General features: G+C 43.3%; 1 protein-coding gene across 1 annotated transcript; it reads left to right on the top strand.

Moving 5' to 3' along the window:
• Nucleotides 1–1,042: 1,042 nt before the first annotated feature.
• LOC128430994 (DNA-binding protein SATB2) lies at nt 1,043–23,201 on the top strand. The gene is made up of 12 exons (XM_053417170.1): nt 1,043–1,224; nt 7,764–7,991; nt 10,066–10,251; nt 12,264–12,390; nt 12,492–12,615; nt 13,940–14,042; nt 15,442–15,492; nt 15,721–16,241; nt 16,383–16,595; nt 16,700–16,852; nt 19,428–19,619; nt 21,097–23,201. Exons 2-12 carry the CDS (start codon nt 7,808–7,810, stop codon nt 21,712–21,714), a joined length of 2,472 nt encoding a protein of 823 aa, XP_053273145.1. The 5' UTR covers nt 1,043–1,224; nt 7,764–7,807; the 3' UTR covers nt 21,715–23,201.
• The last annotated feature ends 6 nt before the right edge of the window (nt 23,202–23,207 follow it).

Below are 23,207 nucleotides of genomic sequence, written 5' to 3'. Positions count from 1 at the left end.
CTTATATATATTTCCTTATCTCTCAGCCATTTGATAATCAAGATTTAAAAACGTAAGACATGTAACTAATGGAATGAAGGCTGATCTAAGGTCTAACTGCAAAGTCCAAACTTTAAAAGCAGTAAAACACTTATCCAATGAAGTGGAGTTAAACACTTTTATGAACCTCCATTAGTTATTGAAGAAAGGTGTGTGTTAAGTTATAGGCACACACTTGTTTCCACAGAAGGAGGAGAGAATAAATAATGTAAAAATTAAGTTATTGTCCTTTTTGACTCACAGTAAAGAAAATCATGTGTTTATTTGTGGCTGCAAAGCCGTGCGCTGGAGGGGCCTGTTCCCATCTGGCCCCGGGTGGAGATTCCTCTGCCTCACTCCTCCCCACCCGGGTGTAACGTTTCATATCAACGTGACAATGCCACATTGTGGGTCATGGTTAGCAGTCGTAGTGAAGCAGGAAGTATTCACACGCACGGGGGAGGTTTGGCCTGGAATGTTCACAAAAATTCCCAAAAGCCAAATACTTTTCAGGTTCAGTCCTTTAACTTGAGGTTGTTGTTTTCATTTTCACCACTAGGCGGCAGACAAAGAGCTTCTCACTTATGTCCCATTTTTGAAAATCATATTCACCTTTGAACGTTTCTCTTCAGCATAGTTGTTCCTTCACTTCCTGTTCTATCACATTTATCTCAATCTTCTTTTAACACGATGATCATCGATCACCTTCTCCTAACCTCTGTCTTCTCGTCCTCCTCACAGCATCTGGGACATCAATTCTCCCTTTTTCTAAATTTGTCATCACATTATTCATTTGTCTTTCCAGAAAAAAGATGGAAGCTCTTTTTTCCCCACGTTCTTTTTACCTGAGGGCTTCATATCTGGGATTGTTTGAATAAATTATAACTTAACGTGTGTCATTCTGTCTCCAGGTTTCCCTCCCAAAGCCCATCTACCTCCTCCCTCTTCCTCCCTCTTCCTCCCTCCCTCCCTACATGTGTCATTTTACTGCTCTTTACTCAGCAGGCAGCAGCAGTCCCTCCTCATCTCTCCTCGTCTTGACAGCTCCCCTGCCTGCTCTCCTCGCCTGGCCTGTGCTTTCATTACTTTGTTGTCCTGTTCTACGAAGGGACACGTTGGAAAACCCTTATTCTCTCAGGCTGGATTCCCTCGTTTTCGCCAATGGATGGAGTTTATTCCCCAGCAAGTTCAGCGACGTCCTGAAAAGTGAGTGAGCGTTTACTTCAAAGTTGATCGGAGGATTTAAAACTTGGGAAACATTGATAAAATGTTAAAATAAATGAGTTAAAATGTAAAAGAAAAAGGTAAAAAGAACAAATATCCACACGTGTCTGACAATGAGTTTTGATTATAGCTATAAAATATCTCACGATAGCATTCGATAAATAAAAATAGTAGCTTTACTTGATTTAAACTGGTTGGTTTTATTATACAATTTAAAATAACCATAACCAGATGTAATCGTGTTCATAAAAAATATACTTTTTAGTCATTTCCAGCCTCTCTTTATTAAGTGTGATGTGAAACGTAGTTTTAATTGTCGATTGTTTTGGTTTTTGAAATTGAACTTGATGATTAATTGACTTAATTAAGGTCGTTTATCAAAAAAATCTATCGTGATTCAAACTTTAATATTGTAATATATCAATTTTATATATTTTTAAATGGATATCAGTTTGGTCGCGCTCATCCTCATGCACTTGACAGCTTCATGCTTTTTGCTCGTGACAAATCTGTCTCATCTTTTCTTCTTCACAGCTTTTAACCTGTAACTTCAAATAAAAATCCAATTTTCTCACCAAAGCTTTTAAATCTGTCTCCAAACACAGAAACATACTGTTAATGACAACTATTTTGAGGACAACTAAAAATATTGTGTTGATTAAAGCTATAAATATATAGAAACAAACATGGAATAAACATAGAAAATTAGTAATTGAATCTTTGGAGATCTTTTATAGTTACTTATGAATATTTAATTTTGATTAGTGTTTGTTTTTGACTTTTAGAAAAACGTCTTGTGGCAGGTGTTGCTTGTTTAACTGTAGAAGCTGCTGTTTGGTTTGTTAAGTGCTGTAGAAATACAGTTTATTTTTATTATTAAATTAGGCAAAAAACGAATGGAGTTTGGTTGAGTTTAACTTTATTCAGGCCAGACCCAATTTAAAATTCCTACAATATAATAAGTGAAACAAATACATATCCATTATTTTCTATTTCTTCTTGTTTAAAACATCAAAATAAAACAACAGAATAAATGAAAAGTGAGCAGTTGACTGTTTGGAGGTTCTTCATATTCACTTTTGATTACTGTGTGTTCTGGACTTTGAGGAGAACTTCCTGTAGCGTGTGTTTCTCGCCTCAGGCTGTGTTTACATGCTCATGGAGAGAAGTGGTCCAGAGAATGAAGGAGTTCGGTGGATCCCTGCTCCCACTGCAAGTCACTCACGCCAAACTCAATTCAAAATACCTTCAATTTAACATTGGCCTTCTTTAAAGGGACGTAACCCGCCCACCGTGTTTAATAACCTGCAGTTAAACGGATCCTTTCCACAGGCGGCTCATTGGTCAAACACAGCTGCAGCTATTACATTAATAATGAGCCAGGGTGCGTTTGATTTACTGACCCATTGAGCGTTAACAATGGGTGACTGAGCCATTATTTAATCATGTTAGCTGCACCTGTGTTTGTCAGGTGAACAGGCCGCGCTGCTAACATCACTGTCAGCAGGGATCCAGCTGTAACAGTTCACTTTCAGCCACAATAAAGTAAGTTATCATGGATTCATGTCTCCAGAATTTACTCGAATATCCTCAAAATATTGCCAGTATTTAATCTGTGAGTGTATTTGCTCGGCATTAATAACAATGAATGATAAATAATAGTTTTTACATGGATTTGAATGGAGTTCGTTGCCAGAAGCTGAAGGAGCAACGTCTGTGAAAACAAGTTTCATAATTTAAGATGTTCCAGCCATACAAATTAAATGATGTAAGACTTTCAGGAACAAAATGTGACTTCATGATGTTGTGTTAAAGCTTAATGTGATGTGGCACAACAACAACAGAGGAATGACCTCTATGACCCTGATGTGGCTTTGTTGTAGCTAAATATACGATGACAAATAAATATTGATAAGCGTCAGTAATTAATTTTACTCGTACATTCTGTGTGGTTTGAATTAAATGTACTTATTTTACAGTGGGGGGAAAAAACTACAAAACATTTTTACAGTTTTATTAGCTTCTAAAAGAATGATTTTGTTACTTTGAAAATCTGATATGATGATAGATATTTAACATTTTATGCTTAATATTGCTGAGTGGCCCTATGCGTTTATTTTGGTTTCCTCTATATGGTCAAGTAAACAGTTTAAAATGTCGTAAATAACTTAAGATCCTTTTACTCTGAGCTGTGAGGGAATGCATGTTTTATTAATTATTGGAGTGAAAATGTTTCTATTGAAGTCAGAATTTGTTTCAGCGTCTGGGATCTAATCAGTTTGTATTCCATCACTATCTATCTGTTGGGAGGTGTTACTGGGTTTACCCTGATGTTAGCCATTTAGTTTGGGCTCTCGTAGTAAAGTAGGAAGTTTTGGTTTCGGCTTCACGACCACATCAGTCGATCCTTCAACCAATCGGACGTTTCACCTGCTTCACCCACTCATCGACCCATTGAACCACCATTTCTTTACCCAACCAGCCTTCAGCTCCTCTCCTGATTATGGGTGGGATTCCCTGGAATCTCTCAAGGGCACTCGGGTGTCATCAACCCCCCCCACTCGAGTGACCCCACACGGAGAGGATCCACAGTAAACCCAATTATACTTAAGCACTCTTAAGCGATTCAAGAGACCCCCCCCCCTAAATTAGACCCTGCCTAAATTAATTTGCAGCCGCCTGCAGTTGTCTGTGCGTTTCTGTGCGATTCCTCAGTGGGAGGCTACTGGGAGCGACTGTACATTTGGCCTCCATGTGTGCTGGTAAAGTGAACAGGAGTCTGTCGCTGGGAGTGTGCTGCTTGAAGTGGTTAGAGTGTGTGTGTGTGTGTGTGTGTGTGTGTGTGTGTGTGTGTGTGTGTGTGTGTGTGTGTGTGTGTGTGTGTGTGTGTGTGTGTGTGTGTGTGTGTGTGTGTGTGTGTGTGTGTGTGTGTGTGTGTGTGTGTGTGTGTGTGTGTGTGAGCAACAGACACTTTTAATAAACCGAGGCCCAAGTGCAGCAAACACCTCCTTCCACCGAATTACTGATGTGAAATATTGACAATCCAGCTTTTTAAAACCATTATTCTCCTGAATCCTGGACAGTTTTTCATTTTCCAGACTCAGACATAATAAAATAGGAGAAATAACTTTATTTGTTGACCTGACTGTGACCCACAGACATTACATCCTCATGATGGCTCACGTGTAGGAAATGAAGCAATTTGTCGATCAACTCATTTTGATTAAATTTAACTAAAGTGGTTCTTGCTTGTATCATCATGATCGTAGACGGAACATCTTCGCTGTTTAATTTGTGTTATTTCGTTCCTGACATTCAGTAGAGGACACAATTAGAGACTTGACAGATTTATTTTTTACTGTAAAAAATTAAATACATTACAAAGATGCACATCTTTTCCGCATCATTAAATAAACACCTAAATAACGCGAAAATAAAACAAACTTCTTCAGATAAAAGCAAAACTTTCCTGTATTCAAAGTTTATCTGAACATGCACAGAATCTTCTGTTTCCCTCAAACACCACAATCATCTTTTTTATTCCCTCGCCACATTTTTGTGTCTCCTCATTAATGATTTAAATATCTGGTTAGAGATTATGAAGGAGGGACGGGGGCTGATTATTAACCATTGCCCAAATATTCTAAAAATGTGTTTATTGAAAACAGGGCGAGCACTTATAGATGGAACCAGAGAGAGAGAGAGGAGCTCTCTATGTTAAGGATTCGTGTTGTGTTAAAATGTGTGACAAAACCGTGTTGTGTCATTGGCATCGTTGCCTCGTTTGTTGTGTGTTGATTTGAGAAAATCAAGCGTTTAGTTATTTTCCTCCCCCGAGGGAGAAACTGATTTCCACCAGGGGAAAGAGGAAATCGCCTCAGGGGCTTGTGGGTTTTTTAGTGGACTGGAGAAAACTCAGTATTGATTCAATCTTCCATAATAATAGATTGATAAGGAAATTAGAAAAGACGCGTGTGGGACAGGCAGCTGGGTCCAGTGGGACAGAAGGACGGACAGGGACGTCTTTTACAGCCATGTCCCCAGACCTGAAACTAGAGAATGAGACCGTAAAGTCGTTATGAACATGTTTACTGATCTGACTCTGTGATCAGGACCAGTGTGTGGTCAGACCCAGTTTCATGGAACCAGCATCTAGTAGCTTTGTGTTGGCTTCACAGTTGTGTCAGTTGATTTAATTAATCTTTTCAAATTAGAAATTGCGACACGTCTCGAGGAAAGGAAATTAGAAATGTCTGTGTCCAACCCAGTCAGGACAGACTGGTTCCACTTTACTGAGGCTACAGCCCCCCTTTGCTTCCAGTGTTTGTGCTAAGCTACGCTAAACCCCCCTCTAGTCTCTGATATATTTCCAAATGTGAGGTTCCACTAACTTGTCACTGTTCAGTATCGATGGAGCCTCGGAGGCAAAGTTTGAAATTCAAGCTCAGTTACGTAAGTTTAAGAGAGAAACTTTCGGCTCCACGCTGCAACTTATTTACTTATTTTTTTCCGTGTTTGTGTTGGACTGGCTTTTTTATTATTTATTTTTTTATTGGCAGCAATTAATTTTGCGTGTGTGTGTGTGTTTTTATTATTATCATGTGTCGCTTTCGGGTTCAGATTTGTGTGTCTGTGTGGATTTACAGTCATACCAGAGGAAACCGCACAGTTTGTGTGTGAAGCACGACAACACAAAGCAGAGCGAGCTTTTCCAGAGAAATGGTGCAGAGTTTATGAAGCAGCGCGTGATGCTGCAGATCTCCACTGTTCATGCACATTTCTATTCTTTCCACGCTTCGCTGACTTTTGAATGCAAAACAAATGTTGTTTTAAACTAAAGTTCTTTGACAGTACAACAAAGCAAAGAGAATTTATCGTTTTTTCACAACGACCTCAAAGCTCAACAAGTAACAAGTTCAATCTTTTATTTATATAACACAAAAGAAACACATTTATCTGTCTTACTGTTGTCCGGTTGTGTTGGTTGTTGCGTTGTGTCCCGTCATGTCCCGTCATGTCACAGTGTTATGAAATTCCAGGTAATATTGTAACTTTTGGCTTTTGTGCGGTCATGTCTGTCGTCTCCTGGTCGTCAGTCATGTTCAAAGTCACGTCCTTTTGTGTTGTTTGGACAAAAGCTTGGATCATGTCCCTCTCTTCACCCCCCGTCATCACGATTGGTCCACGACAGCAGCATCCCACTCACACCACAGGCTTCACCATGGAAGTGAGATGATTAATCACTGTATCATGTAGCTGCATGTGCTGGTGTCTTTGTTTAAGAGCTGACCCTTATATCACCTTTATCACAAAAAACTTTATATCTAGAAGAAATATTTGATATTTATGACCTAACCACATGTGGATGTATAATAATTGTAACTTTGTACTGAGGAATCAACCCAGACTTGATTAATTTAGTTTATATATGTCAAAACCCAACAATAAAGCAATTTAATGAACGATAACATAAATACATCAAATAGAAAATAGTGAAATGTAGCTTGTAGATTAAATAAAAGGGATTAAAAGAATGCTAAACTAAAAGGGTCGATTTTAAGTTCCACCGTTCCAGAGGCCAGGACCATGAACACTGGAGTCCAAATCCCCAGAATTCTGTGTGGTCGCCCAAGGAACAAGTCCAAGGCCAGTGCCCAGGGACCTGAGAGATCCAGAGGGATCCAGAGGGATCCAGAGGGGTCCAGAGGGGTCCAGAGGGGTCCAGAGGGGTCCAGAGGGGACAGACATTAAACACACGTCTTGAAGGTTCTTGGGCTTCAAGTGAAAATGATCAGTTCATCATCATCAAACCGTTCTTACTCAATAGTTGTGTTCCCTGCAGTTCTCTTCCCACACCTTCACGTCTGTCATCGTCATGCGTTGTTTGCTTCTGCCTCCAAACACTGGATAATCCACTCGTCTGTATTTGGTCTGCCAGTGAAAGCCACTTGTTGACCTGCGATCGGTTCCAGATGAGTCCGACCCTCTGTTGTGGTTCACCCGCTCCTCTCTTGTGACAAAGACTTGGGTTTCGGATCGAGGAGAAAAATGAAACAGAATAGCAACAGTGTGTAATGACTCCAAACAAAGATGGTCGATCTCCAGCTTGTAGATCAACTCGAGTGGAGTTCTCCAAAGGGAGATGTGTACTCGTACAGTAACTCATTCTTTCTGCTCTCCAACTAAAACCTTGAATAAAAGACACATCATCATCTTCTTGTTTTTCAGTAATTTACAGACTTAAACAGTTCCATTCCTGCTCATGTTAGTATTTAACAACAAAAACTTAACTGCGACCAACTTTGATGGTTTTAGGTCAACTCCACTTTTATCTCCTCATTTCTGTTTTAATTTAAAAACATCTCTCAAAGTTCTAAAATGATTTACGTTATGAGGAATGATTGCGTAAAACCATATGGTACAAAATCTAAAATAATAAAGTAGAATTGATCGCCTCATGTATTAAATCTTATAGATCACGTCAGCTCCTTGTTAAAGCGTGTTCCTCTGTTCCCCTCCAGCTCCACACTCTGTGCTGGGCGCTCCACCTGAAGCCTTCGTTGGGATGGAGCAGCGTGGAGGGGGCACGGAGAACCCCGTCCTCCAGGACAGGGCCAGCCCGGAGGAGCGGGGGGAGAGCCCGGCCTCCAGCGGCCCCCCGCCGTGCAAGCTGAGCCGCCTGGAGGTCAACGGCAGCCCAGCGAACCCACAAGGCCGGCAGAACGGCACGCCGCTGAGACCCCTGGGAGGTGAGGCATGGAGACGAGCTGCAGGGACACAGAGACTCACGCCGGCTTTATCCAGTATTTAACTAAATCTGGAGTCCATATTAAGACATTAGATATTTAATTCAACCTTATTAAGCCCTTCGCTGGTCAAAACATCCACCAACACCCAGTAACATCTGGCTCTTGTCGCAGTGGGAATGGATACAATCAGTGTTTACTCACGAGTCAGATGTCTGTTCTGTAAACTCTGGGTTTTATCGGCTCCGATCGACGGAGACAGAAGCTTTGGCAGAACCGACGCTGCACCTCTCGGACACATTTTGAGCCATGAACATTTATGTACTTATTGTTTTACATTCTGGGAACAAGATTCACTGGGGAAAACATAAAGAGGAGTAAAATCTATAATAGGAAGGGATTCAAACGCCTATTTCAGAAGGTTTACCCGCCTTTTATATATATATATAAAAGTATAGAGTTAAGTGGAAGAGCAAAACCTGAATGTTCAGAGGCCTGGATTCAGTTAGATATTGAAAATGTTCGTCAGATGTTCGTCCATTTTGACACATGACTGTTACTCTTTCTTTTTACATTTTTTTTCACACGTTATCCCAGAAGCCTCTGAGAGCTTTCAATCTGTTCTTCATTTATGTCTGTTCAAAAAATACATACCCAGAGTTTCCCAGAGCACAAGGTGAGACTGTAATTAACAGCCTGAGGAATATTTATCAGAAATCCTCTGTTTTAAGAGACAAGCAGCAGAGAATGTTTGGAATGATGAGCTGGGGGGGGGGGGCGTCTAGGTGGAGCAGCAGAAGACAGGAAGTGACGTATAAGCGCGAAACACTGTTTTCACTTCCTCTTTGTAAAGTCGACTTTAGGATCCCGATGTCCCTCCTGATTTAAAGTCTTTAAACCTCAAATCTCAAATGACAACATGGTTATTTTTAGCGTGCACACACTGCAGTGAATGTAACTTGTTAATACACAACCCCCCTGCACACAGGTAACACACACACTGTGTGGGTATGGCATGCAGAGTCTTAAATACCCAACATAGGAAACACTCATGCACAAATGCCCATTATTCTCTCATGCAGTTGAAAACATCATCATGCATCATCACACAAACATTGTAATAGAACACAAACACACACACACACACACACACACAAACACACACACTGTGCTGAGCAGCCTGCCTCCGCCCTTCCACTGAGCTGATCCTGGGTCTGGTGCTGCTGTGGTTTGGCTCCAGCTGATGTGACACTAAGCAGGATTGATGGTTTGATAATTAGCAGTTCCTGTGGGACCCGGCAGGGACTGACTGGGTGGGTGTGAAGGGTCCGGGCGTTGAGGAGCTCTTGGTACTTTCCCAACAAGTCTCGTCTACACCAGCGTCTTGATGGGATCCAGTTCCACCGCCGGAGTTCCCTCCCCAGTACGAGATGATATAGATATTATATCCAGCAGCGCTTTAAGAGCGGTTCTGGATACAAGGCTTATTCCTTGTGGGTTTTAATGTGTGGTGAAAACACAAATACAGTTGTACAAATCTCACACTGGCGGCGGCCCAGTTTAACCAGTCTTCTTAAACCGCAACGCAGCTACACTGACACTGCGTCGGTTAAAACTCGGTTCCTGTAGAAATCCCTGACACGGAGAATCTGTTCTCAGCATGAAAACATAAATGACAGAAAGGAAACTTAAAGATTCCTCCAGAAAAGTTCCTCTCCAACCTCTTGAACATGATTCGTCACGTCTGTCTTTAGAGAATTAAGTTCACTTGGACTCAAAGAGGAACTCATTAGATTTACATGGTGAAGGGTCAAAGGTCACAGTGACTGGAAAGTGTATAACAGATCTGCACTGGTTGGCGGAGGCATACAACGACAGGGAGGTAACTCCAACTTCATGCAGTCCATCTACAAATAAAGTTATTTGACTTTATTTAAACTTATAGTGTCACGACCTCACAGTGTAACATGAACCACCTGACTTCCTGCCCACAACACAGACCTGGAAACAGCAGAGACCCAATGCAGCTGAGTCTTCTTCTCCCGTGCGTCTCTATAAACCTGTTCTTCTCTTCCAGGTTTGATGATCCCGGTGTACTGCGTGGTCGAGCACGCAGAGACGGGATTGGCCGGTGACGGCGAGGGACGCAGTGACCGCCACGCCGAGTTCGTGTTGGTTCGTAAAGACGTCCTGTTCACGCAGCTGGTGGAGACGGCACTAGTGGCCCTCGGATACTCCAACAGCTCGGCCGTACAGGCACGTGGTGAGTAATGTGTATATATCCAAATCCGGAAATATGAGATTTGAATTCCATCTCCTAGTTATTCTGTTGGGCTTTGCCACGTGGGTTCAATGGGTTCTCCAGAGTTTAGGTGATACCAGGGAAAGGTATTTTAAAGATGAGCCAACATCTATCTGCAGATTCACTATCACTCACCTGGGCAGCATGGAGACTAAACCCAGAGTTTTGTATCCGTGCATCTCAGGCCGACACCAAAACTCTTTTTCTCATCATTTTGAGATCCAAACAAGAGGGAAGACAACATCCAGTCAACCACCAAACAGCCGCCTACACACACACACACACACACACACACACACACAAACACACACACACACACACACACATATACAGAGAAGGGCAGTTTGACATTCCTGGTGTCCCCATAAACACAGGGCGCTGTAACCGAGTGGCCGACGCCCTGCGACCCCCCCGCCCCCCCCCGCCCCCCCCGCCTCTCCCAAATAGCTAGGTTTTGTTCTGAGAAATAAGCCTTTTCTTTTCAAATAAATATTTTTTGGCTGGAGTCGTGCATTTTTTCCCCCAGTGTGGTCACAACCAAAATTATACAGAGTCTCGGCTATTTTCTTCCTCGATTTGAATTGCATCTCATAACTCTGGCTGGACGAGTATTTTTAAGCTCTTAACTGGCACAGGGGGATTTTTTTTTTTTCTTCTTCAATTAACTCGCACATTAAGGCTAATTAAAAAGAAGGCTTTTCTTATTTGGTGTGTATGGTTGCTGAGACTCGCTGAGCTTCAAAAATATATAAGAAATTGTAATTTAAGGCCATGTTTAGGGAAACAGTCACTTAAAAATAACCATTTACTGCGTTGGAAGGTTTGTAAAGTGGATCCAAGAAACCAACCAGATCCTTTTCAGTAAACACACTGAGTTTTATCTCTTAAACAAATGATTCTAAGCATTTTTTAATACACAACCACAGTTTATAGCACCTGACGACACCTGTGAATCTCCTGAATCTCTCCCTGCAATCACTTAAACTGAACATGAAACAATTGTTTAATATCCAAACAGGAGCTCCGGTTGCATTTAGTACGAGAAATCTAAGAAAAATGTCAATTTCTAAAGTTAATTTAGAAAAATCCCTGTAGAGCCGTGTCAGTTATATTCTTACTTCACCTTGACAGTTTGCCTGGCGCTGGCAAATGTCTCCTGTCTCCTCCAAAGCTCTAATGAGATCAGTTGTTTGTCACCAGTTTGACTTATTTCAGTTCCAATTCAAAGAGCTGAACTGTTTATTTGTGAGATAAACCAGCTTCCTCCCACCATCCAAAAACATGCAGTTATATGATTTCTCACATTCACACCTTAGGGTCCATTTACAGTCCCTGATCAATCTGTCCTCGATCGATGTCTTTGGACACGAGGACAACAAGCAAACTCCACTCAGAAAAAAGTTCATTAATGCATTTCAGGGCAGGAAGAGTTTAAGACGTCGATAACAAGTTGATGACATGAGAAAAAGAAAAGAAAACCATCATTTTGAAAGCAAAGGCAGCTGCAGGAGGAAACGTCACAGTGTTTATTCAGCGCGCGGACATCAAACCGCCGAGTCATCCCCAACCCGCTCTCATCTTCCACCATGAGCCGATTCTACATTTCTCCTCTGATTAATCAGCCGGAGAGTCCAAAGAGAGCGAGCCTTTGTTCTTGTGCCCCTATCACCATATCACCCCCATCACGAACACACACACACACACACACACACACACACACACACACACACACAGGACGCAGGCTGCCAGGCAGGCCAGGGCCAGGCAGCGTCTGGGTTTCATTTAGCAGGTCCTAACGCGATTAAGCTTGTTTGGATTTGCACTTGTAGTCACGGTCGTATCAAGGCCAAGGGAATGTTCAGCCCGAGCTCCAAGATCAGGAGAGTTTCACAGACGCTCCCCACAGCACCCGATATACATTGATAACTTGTTTTAATTGTGTGTCTGTATGTGTGTGTGTGTGTGTTCTCCAGGCATCATTAAAGTGGGCCGGTGGAAGCCGATGCCCATCCACTATCTAACAGACGCACCAGAGGCAACAGTGGCCGACATGCTGCTGGATGTTTACCACATGGTCACACTGAGGATCCTCCTGCACAGGTCAGCTGTGTGTGTGTGTGTCTGTGTGTGTGTAGAGTAATATGAGGATTCATTAAAAAGATTTTGACTCTATTAAATAAACGATCTTTTCCTCTGTGCAGCTTTGCCCGACTGGAGGAGCTGCCCTCGGAGCAGTGGACCCACGCCACGGTGAGGAACGCCCTCAAAGAGCTGCTCAGAGAGAGCAACCAGAGCGCTCTGGCCAAGGAGTGCCCCCTCTCCCAGGTAACTGCTCACTGGCACTACGGCACAGATCATGGAAACAGCTCAGGGTGTCTTCTAGCTCCTGTCCACTGGTCAGACTGGGTTTCACCTGCAGTGATGAGCCTCTGCACGGTCTGACCTCCAGTTATATTACAGAGCTGCTTCCACCTCCTGCTCTGAGAGGTAATCTGATATCTTCCAGCAACACTTACTAGTAATTCCTAAGTTAGTGCTGGTGACTGGAGGTGAGCAGGCTTCTTCCATCAGGGCCCTGAGGCTCTGGAGAACCTTGCCTCTGCAGATTAGACCTGACAGAACTTTATATGTTTATAATCAATATGCACAATATGTATTTTTTATAGAAAAGCCTTTTTAAAGCCTGATTTGACCTGGTTTGTTGAGATCTCCTGTTCTAACAAAGTGCACCTGTCGTTCATTTATAATATATATAATTTAATTTGGGTTTATTTTCGAAGCAGGTTCTTAGTCCATCAAATGCAAATAATAAATGCTTATTTCAAACAGTCAAATAATATTTTTTATATTGATTGTATTTGAGAAGCAGCATCACATCAGAGAAATGAGGTGAAATCAGAAGTTGTGTGTTTATATTCTGTCAATCAGTTAATTGATTTTGATTATTGACTTGAGAATATCCTGGATATGATTATTGCTTATTACTTTATTTGTATTATTCCATAAGTGCAAAAGGAGAGAGATGGTTTTCCTTTCCTGAAGCTAAATAGTTAGGTGTGTGTATTCTGTTGCAAACACACACACACACACACACACACACACACACACACACACACACACACACACAGCTTTTCTATAAACATATGTGGTTTCATCATCAGTTACCCACACATTTGCAATGTGTAATCTTTCTCTCTCTCTCTCACACACACACACACACACACACACACACACACACACACACACACAAATATTGATACCCTCCCATGGGAAAGGACGCAAATACACACACCTCAATTACCCCTCTGACACACACCCTGCAGTCATTAGAGCAGAGAGTGTGTCATTTGGACGTGTGATTTATGCTCAGGATTTAGTCATGATGTAATTAGTGATTAGGGGAAGCGTGTGGGTGGTTGTGTGTTCTCACTCTGACTCATGTGAGTTTTAATCCTCTGCGTTTCCCATGTGGAGCGTTCGATGCTCACTTGGTTTGTGCGTCTCCTGAACAAGTGACCACAGGGCATGCTGGGAAACGGGCAGAGGAGCCACTTCCAACACTGCAGCACATCTCCAGCTCCAGATCCTCTTCAGGTTCTTCTCAATCCTCACTCTCTCCTATCTGTCTCTCTCTCTCTCTCTCCGTCAGAGTATGATCTCAGCGATCGTGAACAGTTCCTACTACGCCAACGTCTCCACCTCCAAGTGCCAGGAGTTCGGACGCTGGTATAAGAAGTTCAAACGCATCAAAGGTAACTCCCGTGATCAAAAGATCTGGTGCTTTTAATAAATAAAAAGAACGGGAGATTAAATACCTGGTTAAGTTTAGGTTCCTACGACAGAGGCCCTAGGAACCAAACTTAAACTTGACCTCAGCTGAGCATAAATCTATAAAGTCTATTGTCTCTTAGGTTTTGGTTTATATCCGATCACGACTTCTCACAGTAATATGATTCTTTGTGTGCACGTGTCAACACACTGGGTCTTTTTTCAGTGTGTAGGTTTGTGGTGTTCAGTAAGCGTCCTGCTCCTGACACTGGCTTTGCCTCATGTTGCTTTAACAACCCAGAGACTGTCACAGCTCTTTTCAAACCGTCACCGAGTGCTAATCACAACTCGGGTTAATATGGCTCACCTGCCTCGCTGCCTTTTGTTTTTCTGATTTTGTCGTTTCAAACGCAAACAAAGTTTTTCCATTCTTCTGTCGCCCCCCCCCGTCAGCCTGTATGTGTCCAATCTGCAGCATGAGATGTCTGCCGGTGACAGCTCTCAGTAGGAAGGAGCTGTCACATGGTTCACATTAATGTCACCCTTAATACACATGACAAAACTAAATGCTCTCAACTCCTAATGGAAAACAGCAGCAGCCACCCCCAACACACACACACACACACACACACACACACACACACACAACCCAGGAATAAGAGCTCGTCTTACACTTACTCCACACACACACACACACACTCAGGGAAGGTAAAAATCTGAAGCCCTGCCAAACCTCACTCCAACTTTTATTCCCTTAATAACCGAAAATGTGACTCTCAACCAAACCCAGTAGAAGCTTAATAGGAAGCAGATTTATGTGGGGAAGAGCGAGGAGGCCGTTAAAATCCAGAACAGAGACGCCTGAGTTCAGTGCAGCGACGAAGAGGAAACATTCTTCACTTATTTGATAAACCGATCTGCAGAACTCTGTGAAAAGAGACGCTGTGGTGATAAGATCATCCCTCGGACGTCTTCACCAAACGATTGGGATTCTCTAAAGCCAGTGGTTCCCAAACCAGGGCCCGGGACCCCCCAGGCGGCCGCGAGGCTCCATTTCTGCAAACCTGCACCCGCAAAACAAATCCTTGCGGCTGTCTGGGAATCATTTAAACAGATTTACATGTTTAAAAATACTGGACAAATATTTTGTTCTCACCTGTTGTCACAAGAGGATTTCCAGAAATCTAATAAAAGGTTAAAAAATTTGAAATAAAAGTCTGAATGGAGCAGATAAAATAACATGTAAAAAATATGAATTTGTGGCATAGAGGGAAATCTTAGCTCTAACAAATGAGAGTGTAACTATATGTGATTATATTTGCACAGAATGGGATTTTACACATATTTCTGAAGGAGTAACTCAAGTCTCATGTGTCCTCTCAGGTGAATACTTTGAGAAGATGTGGTCAGCACAGGACAAGTCGGACATTAAAGGTACCTTCAACTTTTTTTCACTATATTTTCCTACCAGCCCTGTGTTGATGACGTTTCTTTGGAAAGACGAGATTAAAGATCTTTTTTCTGCAGTGGATAGATACTTCATGTCTAATTGTTTCTGTTGTGTGTGAAGGCATCTGAGCCCTTCTGCGTTATTCATATGTAAAAGACAACCTCTGTAATCTAATAATAACAATCTGTGTGTGTGTGTGTGTGTTGACGCAGTGGAGAGGGATTTTGACCTGAGCATCATCAGCCAGCGTCCTCCCTCCCTCTTACCCTCCTCCGCCCATTTGAGCACCACCAGTGGCCCGGGAGCTCATCCCATCAATACTGCCCATGGCGAAGCTCAGCCCCCCACCCAGCCTCACTGTCTGCCCCATCCTGCCGGTCAACACCACCCCGGTTCTCAGATGCGTCCCCAAGCTCCACCGCTCATGGGCCACAGCGGCCTCATGTCCCCCCACCTCGTCCGTCAACAGCTCGCCATGGCCCACCTCATCAACCAGCAGCTGGCCGTCAGCCGCCTGCTGGCCCACCAGCACCCTCAGGGAGTCAACCAGCAGTTTCTCAACCACCCGCCCATCCCGAGGGCCTGCAAGGGCCCCGGGGCCGGGACTGAGTCCGGACTCAACTGCTCAGGGGCCGACGTGTCCCCGGACATCTACCAGCATGTCAGGAATGAGCTGAAGAGGGCCAGCATCTCCCAAGCAGTGTTTGCTCGGGTAGCCTTTAACCGCACACAGGTAAACGGAACTCAGAGGATGTCACCGTTCACCAGAGATAACACACTGATGAGCATCACTTAGAACATAACTGTGTGTTTGTGTGTGTGTGTGTGTGTGTGTGTCTGTGTGTCTGTGTGTCTGTGTGTGTGCGCTCTGCAGGGCTTGCTGTCGGAGATCCTTCGTAAGGAGGAGGATCCTCGCTCTGCGTCTCAGTCGCTGCTCGTCAACCTGAAGGCCATGCAGAACTTCCTCAACCTGCCCGAGGGCGAGCGGGACCGCATCTACCAGGAGGAGAGAGAGAGGAGCACCAACACCAACCACACCCACGCCACCAACCACATCCCCACCAGCAACCCACACAGACTCACACAGGTACACACATGGTTTTGACGTAACAATGTGGAATGAATACGATATTATCCACTTTGGTTTTATTTAACCAGGATCTAAAACCACTTGTGTGTAACTGTGTGTAGTCAAAGTGCAGCGTGTCCATCGCTGAGCTGCCGCTGAAGCTCGACTCGCTGGTGAACATCTCGTCTGGGATCTATGACGAGATCCAGCAGGAGATGAAGAGGGCCAAGGTCTCCCAGGCTCTGTTCGCCAAGGTGGCCGCCAATAAAAGTCAGGTCGGTAAAAACCAAACGTCTGTTTTCAAAAGATGCACGTCTTGATTTTCAAAACTTAAGTTACATAGGAGATGTCCTATTATGTGGTGAAAAGTGTCAGAGTAAAGCTACTCAAGATGAGGAGGTTTCAGCCTGATCTTCATCACAACATTTCATATATTTGTTTATTTGTACAGGGTCTTAATAACAAGTTAAATAGTGTTTTAAATGTTCACACACACAAACATCCTGTCATACATGTACACAGCTCCTCGCTGAGTCCATGATGTTTGAAGGAGCTGATGAGGGTGTAACAGGGACGTGTGTGACTGCGTGTGTGGGCGTGCGGAGTATCTGATTACCCGCCGTGGCATACCATCATGTCTCCATCCTCATAAACAACGTGGATGATCGAGGGCGAGATCAAAGCAGGGTGTGCATTGAAGTGGGGGGGGGGGGGGAAAGTCTTCAAACCAGTTTGAAACGTTATCCACCAAATCTCAGCCAACGTGTTCCCAACATGGAGAGAGGAAGTTTGAGAGAAAGTGTGCGAGAGTCGCTGACATGATAGAATGTGGAAATGGAGCGAGGGATGAGGGAGGAACAGAAGGATGCGAGGAGGAGGAAGAGAGGGACAAGATGATGGGAGGGATGATCACATTATTACCATTAATTTCCAGGCTGAAGGCTGCGCATAAACAACAGCTGGTGGCAGATCCTGGGTCAGCCTAGCAGATATAATCCAATCTTCACACACACACAGACTCTCACTGTTCCCCTCAGACTTGTTCCTCCTGGTTTTTCTTATCTTCTTCCTCTCTCCAGGAACAACTTTTCTTCAGCCCTGTCATATTCTGTACAAATTGAAAAGCATGTTTATCTAAAAATTGGCTGTAAACAATCATGTTTGCCAGTCATCTCTTACAGTTCGAGCTGCAAACACTCGGGTCGGGCCGTTCCTTTGTTCCAGACCAACAAAAACTGCCACGTCATGTAATATCATCATAGAAGTTTCCAGAGGATATGACTTTTTTCCCCCAAAATGACCACAGACCTTGAAATAGTCTGTTTATTATGATTACAAAAAGATAAATGACTTTAAGTGTATTTATTTGGGGAAATGCATTTGTCATGGCAGCCATATCATAAGAGATAACGTCAAAAAGTACAGGAAATAGAAAATTACAGAAAACTAGGCCACTGAAATCGAATCAGTTCATCTTTGAAGTGACAACTCATCAAAATTGAAGAAATTCCCAAAATAGCAAATAAAGGTCACGGTGACTTTGATCTTTGACATTTGACAACCACATGTCTTAATCCTTGAGTCCAACTTAACGTTTGTGCAAAATCTCAAGAAATTCCCAACATGTGTCGTTCAGATCTCATGTCTACAAGAACAGAGACACAATAGAAAAACATGCATCTGGCAACCATGACAAAAAGTCTGAAAATAACAACAAAACAAACTTGTTGAGTTCAGCGACACTAATGTATTTTGTCACACTCCTGCAGAGGAGCCCAGCCCACATGGATTCATAAACCACCAGAGCTCCTGCTGTGATGCTGAAACGTTTTTATAGACCATATAGGTCATAATCTCTTTCATGTTACATTAAATCTGTCCCATAAAAATCTGCTACAAAAAAAGTTCCCTCACAATTGGAAGTAATCATCCGCTCAGAGGGACTCAACAGAAAGTGTTGTACTAAAAAAGTCAAGCCGATAAATCTTCATATAATGAGAAACCAAACATGTAGAGGAGTTAAATCACCGACCAATCACAGCCTGTTCTCCTCAGGGAGATCATTACTGACCTGGTTCAGCACAACATGCTAGTTCACTGGAGTGGAGCTCACACATCTTTGACTCCCGGCTCAATTCGGCTTCGCTTGTTTTTCATGAAACAACGTGTTTGCAATTTTGGTTTCTACCAAACATGAAGAAACAGTCTTTATTTATACTCGAGGAACAATTTCCAGAGAATTTCGAGTGTCATGATTTTTTTTATTAAGCGGTAACTTGTTTTCAGAAAAGAGGAATCAGTCGTACAAAATAGAAAGATTGTTTTGCCTCCGCGCCGTCAACAAGCAAAGGTCCCGGAGACAACATGTCTTCTGGTTGTCTGTCCATCCGTCCTCATTCGTTTTGAACTTGATCTCTCAGGGACACCTTGAGGGAATTTGTTCTAATGTTGACCAGTTGTGACTTGGGCTTGAAGATGAACTGATTAGATTTCAATGGTCAAAAATCGAAACTCCCAGTGACCCTCACACGAGTCTTCTAGTGGAAGTACACAGCAGATCTAGAAATGGACAAATGTAGAACTACAGTAACTAGAAATGCAGCATGCAGTGATAAGTTATCTGAGTAATCCAGGGATGTCTATGCAAACTGATCTTTCTACTGAGCCACGGTCAGGGAGTCTATTTTAAAGGTAGCTCATCTATGCCAATGGTTACTGGTTGGGGACCTTATGGTTGTGCCATATCCTCACGTTGACATATGGACAAAGGTCCTGGAAACAAGAAAAGCTCTGTCATGGTGTGAGTTAGTAGAACTTGCTGCTCAGGCTGACCCCAGTCTCTGGTTCCAGGGTTGGCTCTGCGAGCTGCTCCGGTGGAAGGAGAGCCCGAGCCCCGATAACCGCACGCTGTGGGAGAACCTGTGCACCATCCGGAGGTTCCTGGCCTTATCGCCGACCGACCGGGACCAGGTCTACGAGGAGGAGTCGAGGCAGCAGCACAGCGAGAGGCTCCAGACCGTCCTCCACATCCCGGACCAGCAGGTACACACAGGAGAGCGTCGCATTTACCAGCAGGCTGGTTTTTCTTCCCAGTACAAATGGTCTTCACGGATCATTGTCATAGTTTGTATTCGCAAAACATCAGGGCACATCTGTGTTTATTTAGTCAAAAACTCAAAGATCAACTTTTCTAAAAATACCCAACCACTCTCAACCGCAGTACAAGCAAAGGACGCAAATCAAAACTGTTTTTACACGAGCGAGACAAATGTGAGAACCAGCGTGTGATCGCTCGGAGAAGTTCCCTCTGACTGGTCCCACCACCTGCTCCTCTCAGCGGCCTCCTCTTTGTCATCTTTGTGTCCCATAAGTCATTGGAAATAGAAGTGGTAAATGACCAGCCCACACATTTCCTGTTAAACACTCCTCCATCCCACCCTCCCCTCGCAGACCATCATGCTCTGCCGTCTGGGCCTAACCTCAATATTATTCAGAACACAGCCTGTAATTATTGAAGCAGAGAAAAAGGAATTGCCATTATCTTTATTTAGGTCCTTTAATTTTGATGGGCCACAGATTTATGGTGTTGGATTCCTGTGTTTGGGTGTGCTGGCCCGCCCCGCCCTGTTAATAGGCTCGAGCAGTGTGGTCGCCTGTGTGATGGATCGGGGGGGGGGGCATGTTCGACATTTCCTTTCTCTCAGAGTGCAGAGGAGCAGTGAGAGAGCGCTGGTTCACTTATAAAAAAGTCTGGAAATGAGCAGTGTTTATAAAAGGGGATATATATATATGAATATGTATATAATTGTATGGATACCTCATATAATAATTACAAATACATGCATAGTACATATTTAAATATATGATATAAAGCATTTTAAATGTGTATTAGACATATGTTGTACTCAATGTATGTTTTCCTGAGATATGTACACAAACATGGCCTACACTAATTGTATATCATGCACTGTAACTTATTACCATACACTGTTAATATTGCAGTTATGATATTTAGAAGTCACATGATGTGATAATAGATACAATATTTGATCCTTACACTTTCCTGTTTGTGGCACAATGGCTACGAAACACAGCGGTTGAAGAAAGAAAGATGGCTGCTGTGTCTTTATATTTATTTTCCACTTCAAACTCATTTGCATGATTTGTTTTTTGTTTGATGTATATGTTCGATGCCGTGAGTTCGGCCCCTATCTCTGCACGAATTCATCACAACACCGTCGTAGAGCTTTGTTTCCATACGTCCAATCAAATCCGGTTTAAAGCGGTCAGTGTTGCATCATTTGGACAGACACTCGAACATTAGAGCTAAAGTCCCTCGCCTGCTTTCTGCATGACTGCATGCTCTTCATCAGCCTTTGGAATTTGCATGGAGATGAAGACATTTGAGTAAAAGCTCTAGAAAAATAGTAAGTTGTCCTTTCATTTGTTTTTATCAATCTACTGTTCCCATTGTGATCAGTGAAATTGGACGTGATTATTTGATTTATTTTTTTAACAGGCACTCCACAGACAGCCCCTTCCCCCCCTCACATCCCTGTCTCCTGTCCATGAAGACCCGCAGCCCGTCCCCATGCCGGTGTTGCACGTCTCAGAAGACGGGTCCCAGCGTGGGATGAGCCCCGGGGGACTAAAGAAAGCCCGATCACGGACACGCATCTCCCTGGAGGCCCTGGGGATCCTGCAGAGCTTCATCGGTGACGTGGGCCTCTACCCCGACCAGGAGGCCATCCACACCCTGTCCGCCCAGCTGGACCTACCCAAACACACCATCGTCAAGTTCTTCCAGAACCAGCGCTACAACGTCAAGCACCACAACCCGGCCCGGGAGTCCGTCCCCGAGGAGGACGACAGGGACAGCTTGAGTCCCAGCGAGGGAGGCGCCGGAGCGGGAGAGAGCCGAGGGGAGGAGGGCTTCTCTGCCTCTGAGGAGTCCAGTGAGGATGGGAGAGGATCAGTGGAGGTGTTCAGAACAGAGGGAGGAGACAAAGGAGAGGAGAGAGAGGTGGGGATGGAGAAGGAGGAAGGGGACGATGGGAAAGCCTCGGGTCCGGCGACGTCCTCCCTGTCCCCTTACAGCAGCCTGGACAGCCCCCCCTCTGCAGAGCAGCAGAGATAACAGCAGAGAGACGAGCAGAGACACAACTGTGAAGAGCACACACAGACAATCTGTGAACACACACAGACAATCTGTGAACACACACATCCGTCACGTTTACCTGAGCTGATAATCAGAGCTCGATAATATCTGAACAACTGTGGGAACTGGGAACTGGTCACAAGGTACAAACACTACCTTCAGACTCCACCAGTCTAGATGCTGTGTGCCGATGGTATTTCTGGATCCTTTTTAAAAGCCATGTTTCCGCCTCTGTTTTCAGTTTTCCAGTGAGGATGGAAAAAGCATTAGATCATCACTACATTTTCCAGAGTACACATGGTGACACTGAAATCTCAGAGGCCCTCTGTAGTTCATACACTTCTCCTGCAGCTCTCTCTATAACTAAATGCACACTGTGTATTTAGCTTTAAACGACTTAAAGATACGGTTAATACAGATTACTGCAGGAGAAGTTTCCATAATTAGTTTTTTTCTTTAAGGGCGACAAAGTTAAAGTTGATTTCTTTATTATTTGAAGAGGTTCAGGGAGAACACAGAGGGTTATTGTTTACAGAGGAAGATTATTCACCATATCAACCAGACTCCATTAGGAAACATCTGAATTAGACATCTTCTCACTAGGAGAACTGCATCAGGAACCATAAACACTGTATGTGCTTCAATCTCTGACTGTTTCAGGATCATTCAAGTAAAAGTTTCACCTTAATGGGACATAAACACTTTGATTTGTTTCTGCACGTCCTGTATAACAGGAGAATCCTCTGAAACTGGTCTTATATTAGAAACAATTAATACTACGAATCCAACTAAGTATAAATGAGCCTTTAGTGGTGGAATCACTAAAGGCTCATATCTTACAGACTTATGTGAAGGTCTGTGAACTTTGGAAAATGCTGGAAAATAACACGAGAACATCCACAAGTATTTCTGTTTGACTTATATTTTTAGTAATATATAATTTATCGTCTGTGTCCTTTTAAGCAGCTCCTACATCAACTGAGCTGAGTGGGACACTTGAGCCTTTACTGAGAAATCTGTCCCTTCCCTTCCTCACTTTCATATTTATTACCAACTTTGTGTTATTAAAGTCAAAGTATTATTGTTGTTTCCATAGTTTTGCTATGATTCTGTTTGATATGACTTTGTAAATGTGACAGGAGAAGAAGTTTGAGCTCAATGTTACACGGTTTACGTTTAAAACTTACTTTTTTTTTTTTTTTCAACAGTTTCCTGTACAATATAATGTAAATGTTGACAATCCACCTGCAAGAGGGAATCTGTGGTGGTGTGTGTGGGAAGCAGCCACTGTCACACTGTTGTATTCTGTGCCACAAAGGAAGAGGGAATGAAAATGGAGGATTCAGTTTGACAATCACCTCTGTCCTGGATGAGGGGGGGGGGGGTCTCATTTGTTCCACTTTGATGGTGATCCATTGTTTGTTTGATTCAGGACGTGAACATTTGATAAAAACTTTTCCAAAATATTTTCT

Source organism: Pleuronectes platessa, chromosome 24 (genome assembly GCF_947347685.1).
Source record: "Pleuronectes platessa chromosome 24, fPlePla1.1, whole genome shotgun sequence".
NCBI classification, from domain to species: Eukaryota; Metazoa; Chordata; class Actinopteri; order Pleuronectiformes; family Pleuronectidae; genus Pleuronectes; species Pleuronectes platessa.
This window is presented reverse-complemented; position numbering and strand designations above follow the sequence as displayed.

Coding starts and splice junctions, on each gene's coding strand:
- LOC128430994 (XM_053417170.1), top strand. CDS start 7,808: ATGGAGCAGCGTGGAGGGGGCACGGAGAACCCCGTCCTCCAGGACAGG. Junction 12,391..12,491: donor CTGAGGATCCTCCTGCACAG/GTCAGCTGTGTG, acceptor TCCTCTGTGCAG/CTTTGCCCGACTGGAGGAGC. Junction 16,853..19,427: donor TGGCCGCCAATAAAAGTCAG/GTCGGTAAAAAC, acceptor CTCTGGTTCCAG/GGTTGGCTCTGCGAGCTGCT.